Raw genomic sequence first — 26726 nt, 5'->3', positions numbered from 1 at the left:
TTATGACATAGTTACACTTAGAGAATAGGTTATGAATTTAGAGGATACAAAATCCTAGCCCAGCACTGACGTTTAATGAAGATTGGTGGAGTGAAGGAAGAGAGAGAGAGAGAGAATGGAGGGAGGGTGGGTAACCAAACACTAAGCAACAAAGAAAGGGGCGCATATAAGAAAAGGAAATGAAGAGAAGTGTACAGAGTCGAGGAAGAAAATGGGAAAGGAAGAGTGTCAGAAGTAGCTGTCTTTAGAAAAAGGCAAGAAGATATCGGCACAATAAAAGAGACAGGAAAAGTGAAGGGGAAAAGAAGAAACCATAGAAGATCGTGAATGAACATTTCCACTTTCCCTAATGAATTTAAACGTCCAAAGAGCTCAAATATAATTTTGTTACGTTAACTTTCTGAAGACAATAAATAAGAGGCTCTTCCAGCCAAATTTCTCTCACTCATCTTTGTATGTTACAGGTATTAACAATATTTCCGGCTGTTTGTTTTCACTGTGTTCACACCACGTGATAGGCAAAATTTTCATCTTCATGAAGTCAATATATCTATCCAGAATCCCTATATTGGTTAAAAAGCACCACTCCATTTTCAGGTTTTTCATGTAATATCCCAAATTATCTCTGAAAATGTTCACTATTCTTATAAAATTTAAAAAATACATTCAGGGTTCAATTTTTGTTTGTACAATGGTGTAAGAATCTAAACTTCTTCTCATATTTTTAAAGATCTATTTCCGGGCTCTCTGTCTGGTTCCTCTGATGCATTTTCTATTCCTATACTAATACTCTGCTGGGTTTTCTGGTTTGGGCTTTTAATGGCATTAAGTACGATTTAATATCTGACAAAGCAAAATTATGATTCATAAATCATTTGGCTCTTTTTGTTCACTTAGTTTTCTATATAATAACAATACCACCACCAACAAAGTAATAATAATAATAGCTAATACATACCAAGCACTTAGTGCTCAGATAGCATTTAAGCATTTTACATGTATATAGACTTTTAAAATATTTATCTCAGCCCTATCCTTATTTTAAACATGAGGAAATTGAAATTTAGAAAAGATAAATATCATTTCAAAATAGCACAGCTTGTTTGGAGTCAGGATTCAAACCAAGGCAGATCTTATTTTTAGCTCCTTCAGTAAGAGTTTATAATGTTCTTCATATATGTCCTATAAATTTCCTGTTAGACTTACCCCTAATATGTGTGTGTGTGTGTATATGTATGTATTTAATTTTTTTTTAAGAGAGAGAAAGAGTATGCACATGTGTGCACAGTGGGGAGGGGCAAAGGGAGAGCAAAAGAGAGAATCTTAAGCAGGCTCCACACCCAGCATGGAGCCAGATACAGGGTTCGATCTCACAACCCTGAGATCATGACCTGAACTGACACCAAGAGTCGGACCCTTAACCGATGGAGCCCCCCAGGTGCCCCATCCCTAATATTTTTAAATTGAGATATAATTGGTGTATAACATTGTTTTAGTTTCAGGTGTACAACAAGATTTGATACATGTATATGTTGCAAAGTGATTCTCACAATGAGTTTACTTAACATCCATCACCACACACAATTACAAATTTATCTTTCTTGTGAAAGGAACTCACAAGATTTACTCTCTTTGTAATCTTCCAGTACATGCTATGGTACCATTAACTATGGTCACCTTGCTCTACACTACATCCCCAGGACGTATTTACCTTAAAACTGGGAGTCTCCACTTTTTGACCACCTTCATCCATTTCGTCCTCTCACCCCCCTCCTGCCCCTGTTTCTGGCAACCACCAATCTGTTTGCCGTATCTAGGAGTTCAGGGTTTTTAAGATTCCATGTGTAATTGAGATGATATGGTATTTTTTTTCTGTCTGATTAATTTCCCTTAGCATCATATCTTCTAGGTCCCCTCATGTCACAAATGGAAAGATTTCATGTTTTTTTATGCATGAATAATATTCCATTATATATATGAGTAGGTAGGTGGGTGGGTGGATGGATGGATGGATGGATAGATAGATAGATAGATGATAGATAAAACGTCTTCTTTATCCACTCATCTGTCGGTGGACACTTACGTTGCTTCCACATGTTGGCTATTCTAAGTAATACTGGAATGGACATGGGGGTACACAGATACCTTTTCAGGATAGTGCCTCTTCTTCTTTTGGTTGAATACCGAGGTGCAATGGTGAAGTCATATGGTAGTGTAATTTTTAATTTTTTTGAGGCCTCCACACCATTTCCCACAGGCGCTGTATCTATTTGCATTCCCACCAGCACCCCTCGATATTTGCTTTTCTACTATTATGAATTGAATAGCTTTCCATTTTTATTTCTTGATGCTTGTTCCTAGCAAAAAGAAAAACTAGTGACCAGCCTTCGCTCCCCCTTCCCTGTTTCCTTATACACCAGTATTTCCCCCAATAAAATCGTTAAATGTTTAATTCTGTCTTAGCTTAAGAGAAGAGATCTTCAAATTTAAAGGGGAGGGAAGGCTAGGATATAGGTCAGATACGCAAGTCCAACCCCCGACTGAAAGGACAGAGAGACAAGAGGTTGGATGGAAGGACCCTAGACCACTGTCTAAATCTAACCAACTTCTGGAAAGCCATCTGGGAGTCTCTGAACTGAAATCAGTTAATAAGTAAGTCCTACGTCCTCTAAACCCAAATCTGCTTTAGTATCCTGCCACACTCAAAGCTCCACAGGAAGCTGCCTGGATGAGGAGATGACTCAAGACAAACTCAATGAGTAAAGGATTTCAATGGATGGCAACTGGGGCCATTGTTCAGTTCCACTTCCCACAATGGTGGTGCCTAAGGTACATCTCACAACCACCACAATCCTGCACCCCCAAACCTGTCAAACAAACATGAAAATGTGTATACTCTCATCAGCAATCAGGGAACTACAAATGAGGAAAAAAGAGAGAGAGAGAGGAGTTTTTACATATTGGAATGGCAAAAATGAAAGTCTCTGTCAACAACGAGGGCTTTTAAAGATGCGAATCAGTGGGAACACTGATAAATCACTAGTGGCAGTGTAAACTGGTCCAGCTACTTTAAAGAGCGGTGTCTTGTAAAATGAGGAATGTGCACAGGTACCTGAAAATATCACAATTCAATTGCTAGATTTATTCTCCAGAGAAATTCTTGCGATGTACAAAAAGAAATACTCGGAGATTCCCACTGCAGTAACGTGTAGAACCTTGGAACAGTCTAAATGTTCATCAGTAGCAGAAGGAGAAAATAAATGTGACACAGGAGCAGAAGACTGACATAATCTGGGGATCCCTGGGTGACTCAGCGGTTGGGCGCCTGCCTTTGGCCCAGGGCGTGATCCTGGAGACCCGGGATCGAGTCCCGCGTCGGGCTCCCAGCGTGGAGCCTGCTTCTCCCTCCTCCTGTGTCTCTGCCTCTCTCTCTCTCTCTCTCTCTCTCTCTGTCTATCATGAATAAATAAATAAATAAATAAATAAATAAATAAATAAATAAATCTAAAAAAATTATAAAAAAAAAAAAAAGACTGACATAATCTGGACATGTAACTAGCGTGGCTAGCCCTCGACGAGATCATGGGGAGCATGGGGTTGAAGGATGATGTGTGGAAGTCTACCACTTAGCTAGACTCTAAAGCCACACAAACAAAACTGTTGAATATTGTTTGTTGATAAGTACGTGTATAAATAGGTGTAAGTTCAACTAAGTGGGTCACAAAAGTACCTGTCGCGTTCATCATAGTGACTGCCTGAAGCTTGGGGCCTTGTGGGAAAGTAATGGTGGAAAGATCTGGTACATGGTTCTACTTAAAATTCGTCCAGGACCCTCACCAGGCAGGTAGAAAACAGCCTTGTCCCCCATCCAGAGACACATAAGGTTGTCACGTGATGGTCTCCCATCCAGAATGGACACTAGAGATACAGACCACCTTTCAAAAGGCATGAGAATAAAAGATTCCCATATCTGACAAGATTTGAGCTACTGAGCCAGTATATTTGGCCTCCTTTTCTGGACAGAAGCCACTGATGAAGAGAAGTGTGTAAATGTGGAGACTCTAATAAGTTTCCCGGAGAGCGAAATTCATAGGAAACAGCTGAGATTGGCACCAAACAAAGCAGCGAGGCTACACTGAAGAGAATTGTGAATAGGCTCATTATTTTAAGATCAAATAAGTCAGTGATACCAATATCCTGTTGCTGATGTGAGGACTTGCTCTGATTGCCTAGTTTATTGTTCATTTGTAGATTTCTTTATTAGTGTTTGGCTATTTCTGTTTGATTAAACATAAAACACTTTGTTTTGTATACATTGTTAAATATTGATCTTTGCTGATTACGAAGGGCACCCAAATCTGGTAATATATTTATCTTAAGGGTGTTAGTTTTCAGCCTCCACAGCAGATTTTCCTTTATGTGAAAATTATAAACTAAAAAAAAAAAAAGAAAAAAAAAGTGTCCTGCTTGGAACCGTCGTGAGTTTGACAAGCAGTGTAAGGACATGTGTTGCTTAGAGGAGGCTTGCACAGCGACAAATTCTCTTTCTCTTTACTGGCACACAACTTGAATTCCTCTGGAGCTATCCATAGGACTTGTTGGAGGAGGTCACTCAGCGCCATTACGATGCTGGGCACGACTTGACTTCTTAAATAAAAAACTGACTCCTGGGCGCCTGGTGGCTCAGTGGGTTAAGCATCTGCCTTCTGCTCAGGTCATGCTCCCAGGGTCCTGGGAGTCAGCCTGTGTGGGGTTCCCTGCTCAGCAGGGAGCCTGCTCCTCCCTTCCCACTCCCCCTGCTTGTGTTCTCTCTCCTGTCTCTCCAATAAACAAATAAAATCTTTTTAAAAAAAAAACCTACTAAATTTTTAAATAAAAAAACCTAAGCCTTAACATAAATCAAACATAAACTTCTAAACATTATGCTGCATTCTCTTGTTGAAGGCCACCCTAAAATATCTTTTTATGAAGGTGTTTCACCTCCTACACCACCATCTTTTTTATTTTTTTAAGATTTTATTTATTTATTCATGAGAGACACACAGAGAGAGGCAGAAACACAGGCATTGGGAGAAGCAGGCTCCCTGCAGGGAGCCCGATGCGGGACTCGATCCCGGGTCTCCAGGATCACACCCTAGGCCGATGGCAGGTGCTCAACCGCTCAGCCACCCAGGCGTCCCTCATTTTTTTTTTTTTTTTATAATTTTCCCAGCACAGTTTATCTACAGATAAAATCAAATACGTGGAGCACTGGTTCTCAAAGCGAAGTATGTGGACCAACTATTTCAGAATCACCTGGGGAGCTCGTTCAAAATGCTGTACCCACTCATACTCAGAGGAATTAGAGACGAGCCCGGGAATTTGCATCTTGTAGTTATTATACTTGCTGAAACAGACCCTTACTACTCTCCAAGCTGACGTAAAGGCTAGCTTCCTTTACAACATGATAGTCAGAAAGATAAATGCCAACCTCAAAGGAGTCTGTGCGTATAGTAGGTCTGTTTGAGATCGTAAAGTACCTGAAAATACTTAGATAAAGAGTATGAGAGAAGGTCAAAGTAATGCTATAAGTGTGCAATAAAGATTAAGTTATTATTAAGACATGTATAATATACCCAATCTGCTGTCTTCCCTTTTCACACAGATGTTTGTCATTTTATCTTTTAAAAATGCAGCTAATCACAAGCCTAATATTATTCACCTGAGCCAGACAAAGCAGAAATTTTTAAAGAGGAATTGCTAACCTAAAGATCACTACCCAACGTGAACACGTGAACATCCAACAGAGGACTGATATAGGGTGTCCTTACATTAAAGGGAGGGAGAGCTTTAAGGGTGGAGTGTTACATTTAATGTTCATTGCAATTTTGCAATATTTGCTGAGTACATTTGAGCTTTCTGTGGCTTTGTAGATAGGAAAATATCATAAACCTTGTTTTACAGCTATCTTATCACTCTTTAGAACAACCTTGACAATATAGCTGCTTGTGGTAAGGGAAGAGGGTGTGAAGCTTGGTTTGAGGGAACATGAACTTTAGAGGTAATAACATCCAATAAAGCAGGTTTGTAAGAGTAAATCATTGGACGCTTGGTTCCAGTGTTATTAATGTTTAATAATTACTAAGCACTTGTGCTGTATGTGCAAGCAACATGAGCAAGGAAGGAGAAGAAGTGTTGGGGGAACAGAGAGAAGGGGTAGGGAGGACACAGGAAGGGAAGGAGAAAACGTTAAGAAAGTCAAGCCAATTCTAGAAAAAGAGCCAAAGAATGAATTAACCATTTTTGCACGTAGCTTTTGTAAACACGGATGCATTATCTTGAGAGCACTGGGTAGCTCTGGGTGACACAGCAACAGAAGGTGACTTCTACAGCATTGAATACACATGAATGAATTCATAAACTAAAACCTGGTGTTCTGGGGACGCCTGGGTGGCTCAGCAGTTGAGCATCTGCCTTGGGTTCGGGGTGTGATCCCAGGGTCCTGGGATCGAGTCCCACATCAGGCTCCCCACAGGGAGCCTGCTTCTCCCTCTGCCTGTGTCTCTGCCTCTCTCTCTCTCTCTCTCTCTCTCTCTCTCTCTCTCTCTCTGTGTGTCTCATGAAAAAATAAATAAAATCTTTAAAAATAAATAAATAAAACCTGGAGTTCTGCTTATTAGGAAAGATAATTTGTTGACCCAAGTCAAACTTGATTACAAATAGCTGTCCATAGAAATACCAGGTAAAGATCAATCCTTGCCAGAAAGCACAGGAGGTGAGAACTGTTTATCAACGTGAAAAATAAATAAATAAATAAAACCTCTTCTTTCATTGAGGTTTGGTACTGACCAAATTTATAGCAGAAAACTCCAATTCCAATAGAATTTTATTGCCGGCAACAAAAGTACAAAAGCTAGTTCTTTTATGTAATGGATGCTACAGTCTCGTCACCAATATTCAGCGCCTATTTAACATTCAGATATGTACATCCATATATATGGTTTTATGTATGAGCTTGTGAGTGTATATGTAATTCTGTTAATATCTCTATGCCTCCTTAGCGTTAATTTCTGTATGTATGTAGGTCTAGACTTGTATTGGAAAATAACATAAGCCTTTTTAAAGGAAGAACTATAAAATGCAATGATTTAAGGTGTCCCTGGATAAATGCTCCCAAGGAAGTAAAGTTAGAAAATATACTCAAAACAAACAAAAAGAATCTTGTTTCTCTTATTCTGGCTCTACATTAGATTTATTCAACTTCTGGACTCCAGATTTCAGATTCTCTGAGATTTAAAAACCTGGATTTTAAGAGCTCCCTAAATGATTTTGACTCAGCTGGTCTAAGAATTGGCACTTAGGAAGCTTGTTAATTCCTTTACTATCTCCTCTACGTCTACCCACCCAAGATTCTGGGACAAATCCAATGCCTGATAAAGCACTTCTTTCCCAGTACTTAGCCGGCACATTACTCTGCTACCCTGCCATTGACCCTGCTCTGGACTTCCTAACTTGGCTCCCAGGTCCCTGGTACCTAGTGACTCAATTTCTTAGGAGATGGACTTTAATACTCACTCACCCTTCCTCTGAAGTAACCCCACCATGATCCTTATTCTCTCAAGACCTGGCTTTGGAGCACCAGCTGCTCAATGTGGCCTGAGCAGGCTTCCTCTCCACCTCCTTGGACTTCCAGAGGAGGCAAGAAGAAGAGATGCTGCCCCAAGAGGAAAGGAAAAGGAGAAGATAATTTGGAAGAGAACCTGGAAAGAAATTTCCTGACGTAGTTAAATATCAAGTGGGTAGTATATAGGCCGTTCCCCCAAGATATGCTAATTTAGGACCAGGTAGCTTGACATATCATTAGTCTGCAAATAGTCTTCACAACTGTGTCATGCAATTCTATTAGGTCACAAGTCTTTGTTATCATAATATTTCCCTTCACAAATGGCAGATTTACAATTTTAATGGTTTAATAATGCTACTAACATCATAGTGAGATTAAGTAGCCTGAAGTTCTGACTTAAAGTCAGCAATGTTCAGTGGGTAAGTCATTAGAGCCTAAGAGTTTCTTTTCTAATGAGGAATAACCCTAAAAAAGTAGAGGACAAAGATAAGGAATCAGAAGACTTGGATTCCCTTGCTGGTCCCATCCGTTATGGATCTTCAACAAGTCTCTTAAAAATTTTACTTCCTTTTTTCTTTAAAATTGGAAAAACAGTATTTCATAAACTTCTAACCACAACATCTCCACTCACCCCCTCCAATTTGCATATTATATTAGATGAATCTTCCTAAAATATTCTATTATGACACTCCCCCCAGTAAAGGAAAGCAACCACAGAGGATGCTGCAGACCTGTAGTAGAGCCATTTGCTCCCCTCCCGGGGTACTCTCCTGGGCTCCCACTAATTACATTCCGCTGACTTCTCTGCAGCTAGAATGCCATATAAGAAGTGGATTCCACTGACTGGATTTACAAGAAACACAAAAGTGAAATGGATGACTTTGTCTTTCGGCCTCTTTTTTTTTTTTTTTAATTGCTGACAAATGGAAGGACAGAAACCGTGAGCTGACAATCCTCTCCCAATTCAGCCATCACCCCATACCCCTGTCATCCCAGACCCCAGTCTTGCTGCACTACCTGGAGCTCCTGCTCCAGGCCCATTTCATTATACACTCTAGCCACAGAGGACCGACCATACCTCCTCAAATATACAGGGCTCCCTCTGGGCTTCAGGCCTTGTACATCCTGTCCTCTTTCTGGAATGTTCTCCCAGTTTTTCTTCACTCAAATGATTCCTGTTTATCCATCATCTCTCACCTGCAATGTCACGTTCTCCAGGGACAGCTTCCCTGAACATCTAACATCAGACTAATTGCTACTTCTCTGTGCTCATCTAAGGACCCTATACTAACCGATATCAAAGAATTCACTAAACTGCTCTGGTTTTTACTTGGTTATCTCCACGAGACTCAAAGCCCCTTAAGGACAGGGACTGTGTCTGATTCATTAATAATTCCCAGAGTTTGGCAGAGTGCTTAGTTCAATGTTTGCACTTACAAATATTTACTAAATGAGTGAATATCTTTACTAAAAGATGTATAGATAGATAGATAGATAGATAGATAGATAGATAGATAGATAGATCTCTCCCCTCAAATACCTGTAGGTCAGAAATTAATTGCAGACAGGACCCTTGTTATACTTGCAGGCAGCATCCAGAGTGCCTAACATACTACTGTGCCCACAGGAGGAACTCAAATATTTGTGGAAATCAACTTTTTAATTTGGTTAATCTGAATCAAGGCTAGCTAAATCTTCTGAATAAAGATTAGGTATTACTGACTTCTTTCTGAAAGACATTAATGGTAATACGATTGCCATTTCAAGAACACTTGTATTCAAAATTTTCAGGAAAACCAAGCCTCCCTTCCTACAAAGACCTTTATGAACATTGCTGAGTTCTAAGGTTCTATGAAAATATAAGTGTAAAATCTTCTGTTGATCTTGTTTCATTAGCTGCTGCTGCAAAGAGGGAGGGGGAGTTTTCCAAGAGTGCAGGGCTTAGAATCCCAGTTCTTCAGGAGAGATGAAACGTTAGGCATAGACACATGATACATCATGGTTCTTACCTTTGGAAAACCTCATGGGTTCTTTGTTTTGTTTTAATATGAAAACCTAGCTTAAATATCTTGATTTCATTATTTATTCACGAGATAGCCCGATCCCAGACAATTATAATGACATTTTTATAATACTGTTCCGTTGAGGCCCCTGGGTGGTTCAGTCGGTTAAGGATCTGCCTTTGGCTCAGGTCATGATCCCAGGGTCCTGGGATTGAGCCCCACATGGGGTTCCCTGCTCAGCAGGGAGCCTGCTTCTCCCTCTCCCTCTGCCTGTTGCTTCCCCTGCATGTGCTCTCTTTCTCTGTCAAATAAATAAATGAAATTTTTTTAAAAAATGCCGTTCTGTTGACTTGCCCAAATCTTACTGAGACAAGCAGTCCTAGTGCTATTTTGGTTTTATTAGAGATGTAAAACTCCCCTTTGTTAAGCTAACAATTCCCAAATTTGCTATTTCAGTTCCTAAAATCTAGTTCATGCTTTTAGGATTCAGCACAGTTTCTCTTTGACTGCAAACTCTAAGCAATGTTGTCACTAGATAACTAGAAAGTGAGAATTCAATGGACCAAAGCGCTTTAGCACAGTGGTCTGACATGATTAGCTCTCTCGACAGATGTTAGCTAGTGTTTATTTTTAAGTTCCAGGGCTCAAATGAAGTGAAATAACAATCCAGTTCAGGAAACCCTGTGGCATTCCTGTTGGTTCTGGTTCAATAGTTTTATAAAATAAATGTACTTGCTTCATATTACAGTAAATAAATGGCAATGCTCTCCAACTCACTTAATTACCTATTAGGAGAAAATTACAGGTGGTTCAAGGTACAGTCATTAAGTGTGTTTTTTTTTTTTTTTCTGGTTTAGGGAACATAGTTCAATGTGTTTCAGGTATCGGTTTTATGTGTCCATTATGTCTTGGCTGCTATTGAACGCAAATGTGAATTCCAATGGCCCCATTTTATTTACAGATCTCCCGAATGAACATTCCTGAATTCTCCTGTAGTGATGGACTGACTATCCAAAGGTTAGGCCTCTGTTCATACAGGTTCGTTTTGGACAAATCTGGAGATTCAGAGGTCAAATTCAAATTTAATTAGATTTGTGGTATCTGCATGATGTAATTTATTTTCCAGAACAGTCATTAATTCATTTCTTTGCTTACTTCCCTCCCAAGTTTTTCATACTTCTTGCCAATTTCCCTCCCAAGGTTTTTTTTTTTTTTTCCTTTAACAACTTCTTGCCAATTTTCCTCCTAATTTGTCTTCTTCTAGTGACTTAAGGATGAAACCTGCCAAGCAGTGGTAGAGGAAACACAAACCAAACTTTACTTCTGCAACTTACCTAGTAAATATTTTTATTGCAATGCATATGTAATGGCTGCCAAGACAGATACTTCATGAAGACCATTTTGCGGTTACAAAAGGATCTCAACAACTTTGTGGAAACCAATTATATATCCTAAGTCCCTAACCTCTTTTCATATCCCACACCCTACCTTCCACCATGCACTATCATAAAAGCCAAACCCAGGTGCTTTTACAAGAGAGTGAGTCACTGAAAATTGTCAGTCCAACTACTCATTACCAAAACACCAACCTGCCTAGAATTCTCTTGCTGTCAGCTGCGGGGCTCAATGGGAGGTGAAGTGCTTAAAAAAATAAAATAAAATAAAATAAGAGAACAGCGAAGTCTATCCCTCTTTCAATAATGAAACAGGGTTACAATCTCCTTAAGGAATAAATAAGTCAACAAGGGCCTAGTTATACTGAGTCCTCTTTTGAAGCTAGCAAAATCTCCAGCGCCGGTTAGGGAAGCATACAAATATTTAGAAGGACCCTCAGGGTAGTCTGGTGACATGGAAAGAAAAGAATGCATTAATGGGCACAGGGATATAAAACAGAATTTAAAACAAAACACAAAACAAAAACACCCTCTACACTGGTCTAGGAATCCATTGTACTCTCATCTAGATCCTGAGTAGGAAATGTTGACACAGCAGGACACGGAGATGATCCTAAAGGAGAAGAAAGGAAGGTGAAGGATGCACCTGACTCGCTCCCCACGGGCGTTCTCCGGCGCAGGGTGTCTCCACGCCCTACCCTGCGATAAAGGCTCCAAGCTACCCGCCGGCAGAGAGTTTTCAACAAACTGAAATCTGAAAACTATGTGAACTATGCTGTGCGTGCCCCCGCCCCCAGCTTGCACCTGCCCGCCTGCCCCTGTGACAGTGAGCATCGCTGCGCACGCAAGCGCTCCGTCCACAGGAGAGCCGAACAAAAACACAAAAATGAGGAAGAAACTATCCCGTTCTCATCTCCAGTTCCAAGTCGGCCCGGAGCACGTTGAGAAACAGATGCAGGCTGGCAGGCAAAGTGAAAACAGACCGACTCCCACTGTTTGCACTGGGGGCGAGGCCACTGGGAAGGGCTGGAGGCCCCTGGGCCGCCCTCGGGGGGGCTGCGCGTCCCTAAGGCTCCAAACCCTCCTCCCTGCCTGGGAAATAGGCACCCCCCCCTTCGGAAGGCCCCCACTGGCTCTTCTTCAAAGGTGAGGGACGCTTGTTTAACAAGAACAACAAAAGATACCCAAATCGGAAAGCCCCGAGGGCTGAAAACAGAGGCACCCTTGGCCTTTGGCTGAAGTAGCCTAGCACCCCAGCCCCGCTGTTAGGGCCGCAGCCTGGGGCCCGCTGAGCAGAACCGTCCTGCCCCGCGGGCCCACCGCAGCTGTGCGTGCAACAGGCACCTGCTAAGAACCTCCCCTCACCCCCACACACACGGCCTCTGCACCTGCCCAGTGGACCCACGGTTCTCCAGCAGTTCGCCGGCGCTGGGTAAATGACAACAGGCTGGGGACATTCAACACCCAGAGGACAAGCACGAGCCTGCATGCCCAACGTGTGGACAGCAGGTGCCCGTGACAAGCACAGAGAGGCCAGGAGCTGGATGCTTCGGCCTACTACCAGGCGGCGGGAAGGCCCGGTGGCTAAAAAGGCAGGACAGGAGGGAGCAGGGACTCAGAGATCATTAGAAACGAAAAGCTAAGTGTTTTGACAACCTCAGGCAAAGGGGAAGGAGAGCCAAGTGTACGATACGATACGAAAGCACAATGCACGCGCTCACTGTCAGTAGCAGCTGCTTACTCAAGCCACCCGCGGTGTCCCCCCCGGGGAAGTCTGTCCGGGACACGCAGAGCCTCCATCAGATGTCTCCTTCTCTGTGTGTCCTTCCTAAACCCATCGCGTCCCACCCGCCCCCCTTTCCAGTTCCTGTTGTTCTGGGAATCCTTAATCCTAAAGCAATCTCTCTCTTCTTCTAATTTCTTTAGGGAAAAAAGAAATCCCTCAGCCTTCCCCTGAAGGCCCCTTTTCCCTAAGGCCCTTCCCTATGGATGGAATAGGACAGAGATGCAGCCCTCCTGAGCTCCGCACAGCCGCTCCCCTTAACTCCTGTTTCTTCTTGTCCCTCACAACCCCTGTTCCTGGATCGCTGACCCCGCTCCTGTTCGCCTCCCGTCTGCTAGTCCGAAGAGCAAATACTGCTGCTGCTACTGTCACGACCGTGGCGGGCTGTTTCGCTCATCAAGTACTTTCTGTGTACCAGAAAAATCTACAAAACTCAACAAAATAAGTCATATAATCTCCATATTAGAGAGGATAACACTCGGTGTATAATAGGACTAAGCAACTTTCTTTACTAGCCCAACTCTGTCAAATTTCAAAATATATGCTCTTTCTGCGAGCCCCACGGACTTCCAAAATGCACCCGCCTTAATTCCGTTCCTCGTATCATAGCCAAAGTGATAGACCCACAGTGCAAAACTGGCTGCATCCCTTCCCCGATTAAAGGTCTCCAAGGAGCAATTCCTGAGCCTGGGGTGCAAAGTCCCCAGGACATGGTCCTCCGGGTCCATTCCTCCCTCTGCACTCAGTGTCCCCCTTGGTCCGATCAAGAGCTTGTGGTTCCCTGCACGAACCGATTGGTTTCATGTCCTGTGTTTCTGCTCAGTTTCTTTGGTCCAGAATACCTTTCCCATTTTTACTCATTCTTCAAGCTGTCCACTTTTAGAGAAAGTCTTTCCTGAACCACTGAGGCAAGCCAAAAACCCTCAAGTGGGCTTCTGCAGTGCCCTCGGAACACCTTTATCCTAACACTTGCTATCGTTTCTTGAAAGGGTCTCTTTACAGATGTTTTCCCCCAACCAGCCTGGAAGTTATTTGAGGGAAGGGGAAATAACTTTTTCATTTTGTGCCCACCCTGACCCCACCCTGGGAACAGTCTATGGTACAGGGTAATCACATAAGTCATGTTTTGGGGTCTGAAAGGCACATAGAAACTGGAATCGTCACCCAAGCCCACTGCCGTTTCTGGAACATAGAACCAATGTGCCTGAACTCCAAACTGTCTGATGCCATCTGTTTTCTTCCACAGAATACTCCAACTTTTGTTGATTGGGTCATGAACAACAGCTACCATATTTCCAGATAACCACTTTCCTAATTTTTTCTTATAGCTACTTTTGTCATCATCAAAGTTCACATTGATGACTCTTCATGGTTCTCCATCATGGTTCTCCCATCTTAATTACACCAAGTTCCACCTCATTTCCATTGTAGTCACTCACTAACAAGAACTGACTCTCAGAGCATATTCTTCTTACATCATACTCTCTGGCAGTATTCTCCACCTCAAAAGGATGCAGAGGGGCACCTGGGTGGCTCAGCGGTTGAACGTCTGCCTGTGGCTCAGGTCGTGATCCTGAGGACCTGGGATTGACCCACATGGGGCTTCCTGCAGGGAGCCTGCTTCTCCTTCTGCCTATGTCTCTGTCTCTCTCTGTGTGTCTCTCACGAACAAATAAATAAAAATTTTTTTTAAAAAAAAGGAAGTAGAAATGAGCTAATATTTACTGAATGGCTAATTTACACCAGGTGCTATGTTATACACCTTATATTTGTCCCCTTTAATTTTCTCAATAATCCAGTAACCATTTATTCATCAATCTCCCAATTCTTCACACCAACCTAAACTTCTCTCTACTTTATTGTCAGCTCTAATGTTCTTAGTCAAAAAAAATTACTCCAAGGCCATAAATTTCACTCTTGTCACCACTGGAATCCCGCAGTGAATCATTCCACTGTGGGAGGACATTAGCCCTGTACCTATTCCTTACATTGGGCAAACCCAGATCAATTCTTATGCTCCCTCTTTTCACTCCTACAGAACTGGCTCTTTCATTTTCTATTAGAGCACCAACTACATTCTTTATTGATATGTTTCTTTCCCCCACTGGTCCATTAACCTCCCAAGTATAAGGATCTTATTCTATTCATATTTTTATAAAATACAGCAAGGCTCCAATGTTTTCAAAATGAAGACTTTTTGGGCAGCCTGGGTGGCTCAGCCCTCTCTCTCTCTCTCTCTATGTGTGTGTGTGTGTGTCTCTCATGAATAAATAAATTTTTAAAAAATCTAAAAAACAAAATGAAGACTTAACTTTTTTTCTAGTTTAAACATTTATTTGGGCACAAAAGGCCATATATTGAATGTTTGCATTTGTGTAAAATATCCAGAACAGGAAAACTTTAGAGACAGAAGGTAGATTAGTGGTTGTTTACAGTCAGGTGTGTGTGTCGGGGGTGGGGTGGGGGGGGAGGTATGAAGAAATGGAAACTGATTGCTAATAGCATCTCTTTTAGAGGAGTTGAAGATATGGTGATGGGCATACGGCCCTGTAACTATACTAAAAAACACTGACTTATACACTTAAAAATAATTTTGAGGTTGGTCATAGAATCACAAAAAAAAAAAAAAAAAGAATAAGCTCTTCTTCCTCTTAACCTCTTTTCTTTCATTATTTTTAACAGCTTTATTGAGATATGATTCACTTACCATACAAAATAGTTCACTAAAACACAGATCCCTATGATGAGTACCATTTAGAAAATGGGGCACCCCGGGTGGCTCAGCGGTTTAGCGCCGCCTTCAGCCCAGGGAGTGATCCTGGAGACCTGGGATCGAGTCCCACGTCAGGCTCCCTACATGGAGCCTGCTTCTCCCTCTGCCTGTGTCTCTGCCTCTCTCTCTCTCTCTCTCTCTCTCTCTCTGTGTGTGTGTGTGTGTGTGTGTGTGTGTGTGTGTCTCAGGAATAAATAAATAAAATCTTAAAAAAAAAAAAATAAAGCCCTAACCTGACATGTCTCTCCCTGCTTAAAAAAAAAGAAAAAATAAAAGAAAATGGGCTGTGTATTTTTCAGCTTGGTTTTCCCACACTTAGCACAGTATTCATGTTAATAAATGCTCATTTCACGAATGAGGGACCCACAGCTCTGAATTTATCGTAAGTAATTTAACTATGCTCTATTTGGGTTAAATATACCTTTATTTGGTGGAATCAAATCACCATTTACAAAATCATTTCTATGAGAAAAGGTATATTCAAAGCAAAAAAATAAAGCCTACCAGAAACCTTCCACCACCTTTCAACTAATAAATAAACTCTATGATATATCTTGCAAGACACTACCACTCCTACATCCCAGTCCCCACCTAGATAAGTATCTCTGGTCTCTAAAAACACTCAGATTTTTTTAAAATAACAAATCCCCTGAGAGTTTCACCTGCCAGGTTGTGAAATACTATTCTTGGAAGAAGGGCTTTTGAGGAATGAAGAGTATCTTCTTCAAGATAAATCCCATACTTTTTCAGGGTAGTTTTTATTATGTTTTCGTGTATACAAAATAAGAGAATGGAGCTCTAAAAAACTCCTTTGAATGGGTCAGTATCTACAGGAAGAGCCACTTGTACAAGGATGTATCCCTCTTTTGTAAGAACTGCAGCTTCTATTAGACTTTTTCTATTTTTTATGTATACTGTATTTAAGTTTCATTTTATTCACACGGCAATTTTTTTTTCATAAAAGATAACTTAAAGGAATTCACTAGAGTCAAATCCCACCTATCAAAGATAATGACTTTGTGTTTCGTTTGTTTTTTAGAGAGAGAGCATGAGCAGGGTAAAGAGGGAGAAGGAGAGGGAGAGAGGGGCTCAATCTTACAACCCTGAGACCATGATTACAGCCAAAATCAAGAGTAGGACACTTAACCAACTAAGCCACCCAGATGGCTAAATATAGTGACTTTGAATCAATTACTATTCAGGCAATACTGTTGATAAACCTCATAAGGATATATTCCCTACCTTAACATTTACATCAATAATTATTGAAACCTCCATCATATAATTTATGTATTAAATAGCACAAGAATCCATATACTGGCTTCCCTTAGAATACTTCACATATTTTCAGATAATTAGCCCATTCCCCAATATTATTATAAAAAGAGTCAACAATATCATCTTCATTTTGGCTCTGTTTCAGAAAATGACAGTCAGTAGAGGTCATGTAGTTATATGTTTAAGGCCAAAGGATAAAATATAATCACAATTTTACCTCTGATTCTCTACTAACAGGTCAATGCTCACACATTTAGGCCATGGTAATTATTAAAATTATTAAAATCCTCTCATGTAATTTTGAAGTATCTTTTTAAAAATGCATGCCATATAAATGTCCATTGAGGACATGTGTCACACTGATGAGTCAATAAAATTATCTCCATTTCATAAAGAGTTTTTATCGTAACCAAATCAGTGCCTTTCGTTTTAAAAATAAATTGTACTTTCTCTATGTTTTTGTAAATGTCTTAAAGCAGGGGTCATATATTTTATTAGTTAATTTACTCAGGGTAGTTTGTCCATATTGGAAATTTGATTAATATATGTACGCGGACTGTTGAATAGGAGGCTAATTATATACCTGAAGTAGTTTGAAGATTTCATACACATCATCAGAAGTATGTCACATAGTCACTTACCTCCTCTAGTTGGCATGCTTTGATGACACTCCTATATCTATACTCATCATAGGAAACACCAAAAATTATGTTTTCTTTAATGGTGCCAGGCATAATCCAAGAAAACTGAGAGCAGAATGAAATTCTTCCACTGTGCTTAATTTTACCCTCTGAAGGCTCCAGTTCTCCCATAATCATCATTAGGAGTGAAGTCTGGAAATAAAGCCATGGTTATTAAGTTAAATCATTTGATCAAATCACTCTCAGAGTATACCCGCCTCCAACTATCATCCTAAGCAGAGGTATCTATTCTGATTTGCCAGATTTCAGGTTGTACTACAAAGCCGTGGTCATCAAGACAGTGTGGTACTGGCACAAAAACAGACACATAGATCAATGGAACAGAATAGAGAATCCAGAAGTGGACCCTGAAATGTACGGTCATCTAATATTCGATAAAGGAGGAAAGACTATCCATTGGAAGAAAGACAGTCTCTTCAATAGATGGTGCTGGGAAAATTGGACATCCACATGCAGAAGAATGAAACTGGACCACTCTCTTTCACCATACACAAAGATAAACTCAAAATGGATGAGAGATCTAAATGTGAGACAAGAGTCCATCAAAATCCTAGAGGAGAACACAGGCAACACCCTTTTTGAACTTGGCCACAGTAACTTCTTGCAAGATACATCCACAAAGGCAAAAGAAACAAAAGCAAAAATGAACTATTGGGACTTCATCAAGATAAGAAGCTTTTGCACAGCAAAGGATACAGTCAACAAAACTAAAAGACAACCTACAGAATGGGAGAAGATATTTGCAAATGACATATCAGATAAAGGGCTAGTTTCCAAAATCTATAAAGAACTTATTAAACTCAACACCAAAGAAACAAACAATCCAATCATGAAATGGGCAAAAGACATGAAGAGGAATCTCACAGAGGAAGACATGGACATGGCCAACATGCACATGAGAAAATGCTCGGCATCACTTGCCATCAGGGAAATACAAATCAAAACCACAATGAGATCCCACCTCACACCAGTGAGAATGGGGAAAATAACAAGGCAGGAAACAACAAATGTTGGAGAGGATGCGGAGAAAAGGGAACCCTCTTACACTGTTGGTGGGAATGTGAACTGGTGCAGCCACTCTGGAAAATTGTGTGGAGGTTCCTCAAAGAGTTAAAAATAGACCTGCCCTACGACCCAGCAATTGCACTGTTGGGGATTTACCCCAAAGATACAGATGCAATGAAACGCCGGGACACCTGCAGCCCGATGTTTAGAGCAGCAATGTCCACAATAGCCAAACTGTGGAAGGAGCCTCGGTGTCCATCGAAAGATGAATGGATAAAGAAGATGTGGTTTATGTATACAATGGAATATTCCTCAGCCATTAGAAACGACAAATACCCACCATTTGCTTCAACGTGGATGGAACTGGAGGGTATTATGCTGAGTGAAATAAGTCAATCGAAGAAGGACAAACAGCGTATGTTCTCATTCATTTGGGGAATATGAATAATAGTGAAAGGGAATATAAAGGAAGGGAAAAGAAATGTTGGGAAATATCAGGAAGGGAGACAGAACATAAAGACTCCTAACTCGGGGAAACGAACTAGGGGTGGTGGAAGGGGAGGAGGGCGGGTGTTGGAGGGGAATGGGTGACGGGCACTGAGGTGGACACTTGATGGGATGAGCACTGGGTGTTTTTCTGTATGTTGGTAAATTGAACACCAATAAAAATTAATTTAAAAAAATAAATAAAATAAAGGAGTCTATATTAATTTAATTTGATTCAAAATGTAGTAAGCACTTCCTGTTCTGGATATGCTGCTAAGCACAAAAGACACAAAAAGGAATAAAAGAAACAATTACAGTGGATGTGATAAGTGCTATGGTAGAGGTTCACAGGGATGGAGCACCTGATTCAGATCGATGGGATGAGTTTGGAGGACCTCAGGGAAAGATTAGTCCCAGCTAACATCCACCGAGTACTTCGTCTATACTGGGTGCTGTTCTATGTGATTTAACTGCATTCATTTATTTAATCCTCACAATAACCCAACAAGGCAGATTCAATATGATCTTCATCTAACAAGATATCAGTTAAAAAGAGAGATAATCAGATAATATTGTTCCCAGGAGCCCCTCTTGAAGAAATGAGGATAAAATCATCCAAGAGATGGAGCGCCTGGATGGCTCAGTGATTCAGCATCTGCCTTCAGCTGAGGGGGGTGATCCTGGGGTCCTGGGATCGGACTCCCGACATGGAGCCTGCTTCTCCCACTGCCTGTGTCTCTGCCTCTCTGTCTCTCATGAATAAATAAACAAAATCTTTTTTAAAAATCACCCAAGAGATGACTGAAGAAGCTTCACCAAAAAGGCTATCAGTGAGCAAAGATTTTATATAAAGGACTGTGAACTAAAATTTAAACTAATGTGGCAATTAGAGTTGAAGAAAAGAATTTCAATATGTTATATGCCTGACAATAAGTAAAATACAAACAAAACAGAGGAAATGGGGTATAAAGGAAATTTGCTGATTGCTTTATCAAGAAAAACTGGAAGTCAAAGGATATCATTTCAATGTAACACACTGGGTAATAGATGTGTAAACATATTTAACACTACAAAGATAAATCATTAAGAAAGATAATACTATTGACTAACATTAAGTAGAAGGAAAGGAGGCAGCAGAGAAAGAAAAAAAAAGCATTGATTTTATCAGAGCTTACATTAGGGAAAGATTTAAAATAAAGTTATTATAAATATAACCACTATAATAAAACACTTCCACAACCTCTAAAAAGTTGGAATGCCCTTAGGCTCACACCTTGGCCCCTTTCCTTTCCCTTCTTATCCATACTCTGTCCTTTGGAATCTCATCTAGCCTCAAGTTTTTCCACTGCCAGCCCCTACTTCCTTGAAATCAGAGCTGTGTATCCAACTAACATCTCAGCTTGGATGTCGAATATGCATTATGAACTTAATGTTCTACAATCTAGCTCTGCCCAAACCGGTTTCTCCCATAATCTTCTCAGGTAATGGTACCTTCATGCTTCCAGTTACTCAGTCCTTGGACTCATCCTTGACTCCTCCATTTTTTTCATAGGCCGCCTATGAAAAAATCTAATTCTGTGGTATCTTTCTTAGAAACATGTCCTGAATCTGACTGCTACTTCCATCATCACTATCTGGATTAAGCCAACATCATCTCCTGCCCAGTTAGCACAATAGCCTCCTCCTAACTCCTCTCCTTGCTTCTACGCTTGTCTCTCTACAACCTATTTTCAAAGTGGCATCAAAAAGTAAGTCAAGTCATGTTACTTTTATGCTTAAAACCCTCTAATGGCCTCCCATTTCCTAAAATAATACAAATATTAAAATAATATTATATAAAAATATTATATAAAATAATTCATTACATATTTTGGCATTTTGAGCGAGAGGACATTAAGTGGAACCATCACTGAATATATATGTTGATGAAACCTCACTGACATTTGTGTTTTATTCTAAAATTTTATTTGAAATGTAAACAAAAGCAGGAGCTAATAGTTTATTCTATACATCTGCTGCCAACTATTGTTAGACCAAACTAAAATTTAGTACCAGGGTAAGGCCAGGATGGATGATAGAAACTATGTGGTATCAGGGGTTGTCAGCAAGGCCACAGAACTGCTTCAGCTGTGGTGGAACAACAGAAAAATGAAAGTCCCTCCACCCTGGGGGAGATGTCACAAAGCCAGCCTTCAGTCAAGGGTACCCAGTGGTGCAGACTCTTAAACCTATCTTCTTTTTTTTTTTTTTTAAGATTTTATGTATTTATTCATGAAAGACAGAGAGAGAGAGAGAGAGAGAGAGAGAGAGAGGGGCAGAGACAAGGAGTGGGAGAAGCAGACTCCATGCAGGGAGCCCGACATGGGACTCGATCCTGGGACTCCAGGATCACACCCTGGGCTGAAGGCAGCACTAGGCCCTTCTAGCACTAGCACTAGCCTAGCCCCAACTAGGCCACCAGGGCTGCCCTTAAACCGATTTTCTTTAATTAAAATGATTCACAGAAGTTTCATAAATGAAAGGCACTTAATGTAGATTAGAACAAAAAATGTATTTTTCCAAAGATGTTCAATTAAATAAATTTATGTCAAGCACTTATTACATGCTGGACACTAGAATAGTCCCTGGAATACAGTTTAAAGAAGATATGGCTCCCTTACTATCTAGACAATTATAACAGGAGTGATAAAATTAAACCTGCTTAGTGTTTTAAGAAAATAATTGATATTAATACATATATAAATTGTTGTAACTTTGGTAAATCTAGAGATACAAAATATACCCAAAATCTCAGAGATAGCAACTTGATCCACAAATGTCCTTCCAGACACATGTATACATATATGCATGCTTTTATAAAACACAAATCATTATGTATGTAACATTCTATAACTTGTGCTTTCTTTACTTAACAGTGTATCATACATATCCTTCACAGTCATTTTCAACATCCTTTTTACTGACTGAAGAACATGCCATTCTATAACTACACCAAACTTTATCTAATCAGTTCCCTAGTAGTAGACATTTAGGGGTCCCTCCAATTTTGGGTTATTGAAACAATGCTGTGATGAATGTCTTTACGTTATAAAATCTCTGCAAGCACACTAGGTTAAGTCATACACGTAGAAGAATTATTTAGTTATCTTTAAGGTTTTCGATATACCAAATCGAGTGACATGGGATTTGGATTAAAATGTTAATACTTTCAACTATTCAATCTTATATGTTAGCTAGATCTCTTGTCCAGATTATAAAATACTCCATTCCTAATACTATGAAAGGGCTCCCTCCTGGATCGACTTGCCAAACCCTCAGAAGAGTTTAATTATTCCTAAGGAATCACTGCCTTCATCTGACTCCATCTTCAGAGCTACTTCCCAGAAAATGCAATTGCAACTCCAGCCAGCAATTATCTGTTCATCAATTCTTAATAGAATTTCCTGAGATTTAATTGCTGGTAACTTGTTTAATTGCTTGTAATTTGTCATTCCAAAGCTATTTTTGTGCACCTTTCAAAGAAGTAATTCAAACATACAAACAGAATTTTAAAAATTATATGAAACATAATTACCTCTCACCAGCAAACATTCTTGTTTAGATCACCTACTAATTTGTTTATGAACACCTCCTCCTATGGTATCTTTCCCTTTCAATAATGAAAATTGCTACTAATATTAAATAATAGAAGGAAAAATAATACTTAAAGGAGGAACAAGTTTTCCTAAGAAGAAAAAATACTTTATTTAAAAGGCCGGTTTCACATGTAGAAAAACATAATTGGAGAGAGAAATGAGCAAATTGTATTACCACCATTGTGGGCACCAACTCGATGACTAGACATTTTCTGCAGCATTTTATTTCCCAAGTTTCAAACTAAATCCAAAAATATGGCTCTTCCTATATTAGATATTAATGAATGTCTTTCAGGAATGTTTAATACCTACTTTTTTTTTTTAACAGATTTTTTTTAAAATTTTTATTTATTTATGATAGTCACACAGCAAGAGAGAGAGAGAGAGAGAGAGAGAGAGAGAGGCAGAGACATAGGCAGAGGGAGAAGCAGGCTCCATGCACAGGGAGCCCGACGTGGGATTCGATCCCGGGTCTCCAGGATCGCGCCCTGGGCCAAAGGCAGGTGCCAAACCGCTGCGCCACCCAGGGATCCCAATACCTACTTTTATTTACATTTTTGTCTTATTAACAGCAGTGCTTCTCCCTCTGTATCTTCCTTCCTTCCTTTCTCCCTTCCTCCTTCCCTTCCTCCCTTTCCTTTCATCCTTGAGTTCGACCCTTTACCTGTCTTTGTTTCTTAATCTGTTAATGTTTTCAGGTGTATCTCTAAATATTCCTGGCTTATAATAACTTGGGGGTAGGGGGTAGGAAGCTGACCAGCATTAAATAAATTAACATCCTTACGTGTTTCTTTCAAAAACCTATCCCACTCAATAATTTTTCCTCATAATAAATCCTAAGCAAGCCTGAATCCATTCTCTAAAATTCCACAACAAAACAAAATTTTAATAAATAAATAAATAAATAAATAAATAAATAAATAAATAAAATTCCAAATCAACAAAATAGGGACCTTTTGCCTATGTGGTTACTGAGGTAAAATCTAAGCCATGGTTTTCCTGGAGCAGCTCTGAAAAATGTCTGTGCCAAAGATTGTTAAAAATGAATGATTCACTTATTCAATAAAGTTTCTGAATTTCTACCATGTATAAAACACTGTGTCGGGCAGCCCAGGTGGCTCAGCGGTTTGGCGCCTGCCTTCAGCCCAGGGCGTGATCCTGGAGACCCCGGATCAAGTCCCACATTGGGTTCCCTGCATGGAGCCTGCTTCTCCCTCTGCCTATGTCTCTGCCTCACTCTCTCTTTCCCTCTCTCTCTCTCTCTGTGCCTTTCGTGAATAAATAAATAAAAATCTTAAAGAAAAAAATAAGAAGAAAACACTGTGTTGACTTATATGTAAAACTTAAAAAACAAAAGGAAAGAATAAATAAATTAAAAAAAGCAAAAACAGACCCAAAAATACAGAGAAGTGATGCTTGCCAGAGGGGGAGGTTGTCAGGGGATGGATAAAGGGGAGTTGGAGATGTAGACTTCCAGGTATGGAATGAACCATCAATGAAAGATACAGCGCAGGGAATATAATCAATGGTCTTATAATAGAGTTGTATCATGACAGATGGTGGCTACATTTGTGAGCACAGCAGAAGTACAGAGGTGTTCAATTGTTACGTTGAACACCTGAAATTAACATAACACTGGGTGTCAACTATGCCCCAATTGAAGAAAAGAAAAAAAGAGAAAAAATTTTAATAAATGTAAAGATCAGCACATGGGGAAAGAAAGACACTGTGTTCTGTGCCATGTAACATATAAAGATGCAGAAGAAAAAGTCACCGGAAGTAATATGAAGAAAAAAAAAGACTAGAGAATATTATCAATAGAACAATTTATATTCTAAGAGACACTATATCCAAGCGTTCTCCTATTACCAACATAAGAATTTCTCCAACATACCTCTTACACTACAGACAAACTAGGAAAAGAAAGAAATGCCTGCCAAATTAAGTTCTCAATGGTGAAGAACAGAAGAGATTACCTTGCCTGCTCCAGTAGATCCAGCAACCGCCAACAACTGTCCTCTTTCTATCTTGAAATTGATGTCTTTTAGGACAGGAGTACCAAGAAGTGAGAAGTTGCTGAAGAAGAGGCTGTTGTCCCCATTGGAAATTTTTCTGTCATTACTGTTTTCTTTTGCTTTCTCAAATAATTCCCCAAATCCCTGAAAAAATAGATACAGAGAAAATAAAAAGGTAGGCTTTTCAGGTATTTTCAGTAACTATTTGTTATATATTATGAAAAGCACATGGCACATGATCTACAGCCTATGGTATTTAATTATATAGCATGTGGGTTCTAGAGTACATGATGTAAAACACGAAAATTTTAATAAAGCATTTAATGAGAACATGATTTCAATATCCTAGATCGTTGCTCACCATCAAATTTTTTACCTGAAGTAAAAAGCCAGGAATACTGAAGGAGGTAACATCTCATTTCCCCCAATTTCACACTAAAGGAAATCTATGTGTCTTGCCTCCCTTAGAATAAGATTGCAGAAATGAGTGGCAGTATAAGGCATTTTTATCGACTAATTACTTCATTATTTACTCAATTCTTAATAATTTAATAAATCTAGTTGATATACATTAATTATCTACATTTTAAGGTTGTTATACTTTTTCTGGCACAAAGCAAGTTGAACGGCTTGATAATGAGAACTGACAGCGTGAATTCACTTATCTTCCATAAACTGAATGCACTCCTATAACACCAAGGTTCTGACAAAAATTCATTTAGCACACTAAGACAATATACAAAAAACAGGAATTACATCTTTTGCCACCACTTAAAACTACACAACAATTTATGTCAACTTAACGATGTGTCAGAGGTATGTGTCATAGTTTTTCAAAATTCTTTTAGGTCATACATAAGCAATTGTTCGAAGACCACTGCTTTGGGTTCTCATGATATGTATGGCTAACATCCCCCTCAAGTCATCAAACAACTAAAAGCAAAGCTTTTAAGAAGTAGACAATAAAAGGTCTTTATAAAATGGGACAAAAGCATTTGCTATTCTCTTATTCATTTTTTAAAAAGATTTATTTATTTATTTTAGATAGAGAGCACATGAGCATGGGGCAGGGGAAAGGGAAAGGAGAGGGAGAGAATATTAAGCAGATTCCCCACTGAGCACAGAGCCTGACCAGGGTTCAAGCTCAGGACCCTGAGATCATGACCTGAGCCAAAACAAGAGTTGGATGTTCACCCTCAACTGGCTGAGCTACCCAGGTGCCCCTCTCTTACTCATTTATTTATCTCACAGATATTTATTGAGCATCACCTCTGTACTAAAGACCACTTCAAGAATCCCACATGGGGACGCCTGGGTGGCTCAGTGGTTGAGCTTCTGCCTTCAGTTCAGGTCATGATCCTGAGGTCCTGGGATGGAGTCTCGCATTGGGTTCCCCCAAGCGGAGCCTGCTTCTCCCTCTCCCTGTGCCTCTGCCTCTCTCTGTGTGTCTCTCATGAATGAATAAATAAAATCTTTTTTAAAAATCCCACATAGGAGAATAATGAATGAATAGATATTAATACTGAAACGTGCTAGTGAAAGAACTGAAAATCACACCAAATCTTATAGGAGGACATTACAGAGAATAAGCACTCAGAGCTTGGCCAAGTAAATGACCTGCAAGCTGAGCTATGAGGGCCAGAAGGGGGATTGCACAAGACCAGGAAATGGTATTGGTGATCCAGGAAGACAGATGTGTATATACAATGACTTAGTCTTAAAAAACAAAATACGTCTCAGAAACAGTAAACGGCCAATCAGGTATATACGGCAAAATGACAAAAGGAGTCCTTGGTAAAGATGGGCAATGCATGGGTAGCCTGGGTGGCTCAGTGGTTTAGCGCTGCCTTCGGCCCAGGGCATGACCCTGGGGTCCCAGGATCGAGTCCCCACACCGGGCTCCCTGCATGGAGCCTGCTTCTCCCTCTGCTTGTGTCTCTGCCTCTCTCTCTCTCTCTTTCTCTCTCTCTCTCTCTGTCTCTCATGAATAAATAAATAAAATCTTTAAAAAGAAAAAAAAAAGATGGGCAATGCAGGCTGTTGAAGAACT

The 26726-nt window shown here is 40.1% G+C and overlaps 1 protein-coding gene across 1 annotated transcript in view; it reads right to left on the bottom strand.

Annotated features, from left to right (window-relative positions):
- CFTR (CF transmembrane conductance regulator) overlaps positions 1 to 26726 on the bottom strand; it is a 162535-nt gene that overhangs the window by 73462 nt on the left and 62347 nt on the right. Inside the window, exons 10-11 of the mRNA XM_041728196.1 lie at positions 24638 to 24820; positions 17476 to 17667 (exon numbers count right to left, since the gene is read on the bottom strand). Coding sequence (XP_041584130.1) covers positions 17476 to 17667; positions 24638 to 24820 — 375 coding nt within the window. The remainder of the gene's footprint in view (positions 1 to 17475; positions 17668 to 24637; positions 24821 to 26726) is intronic.

The sequence above is a fragment of the Vulpes lagopus genome, chromosome 13 (assembly GCF_018345385.1).
Source record: "Vulpes lagopus strain Blue_001 chromosome 13, ASM1834538v1, whole genome shotgun sequence".
Classification (NCBI taxonomy): domain Eukaryota; kingdom Metazoa; phylum Chordata; class Mammalia; order Carnivora; family Canidae; genus Vulpes; species Vulpes lagopus.
This window is presented reverse-complemented; position numbering and strand designations above follow the sequence as displayed.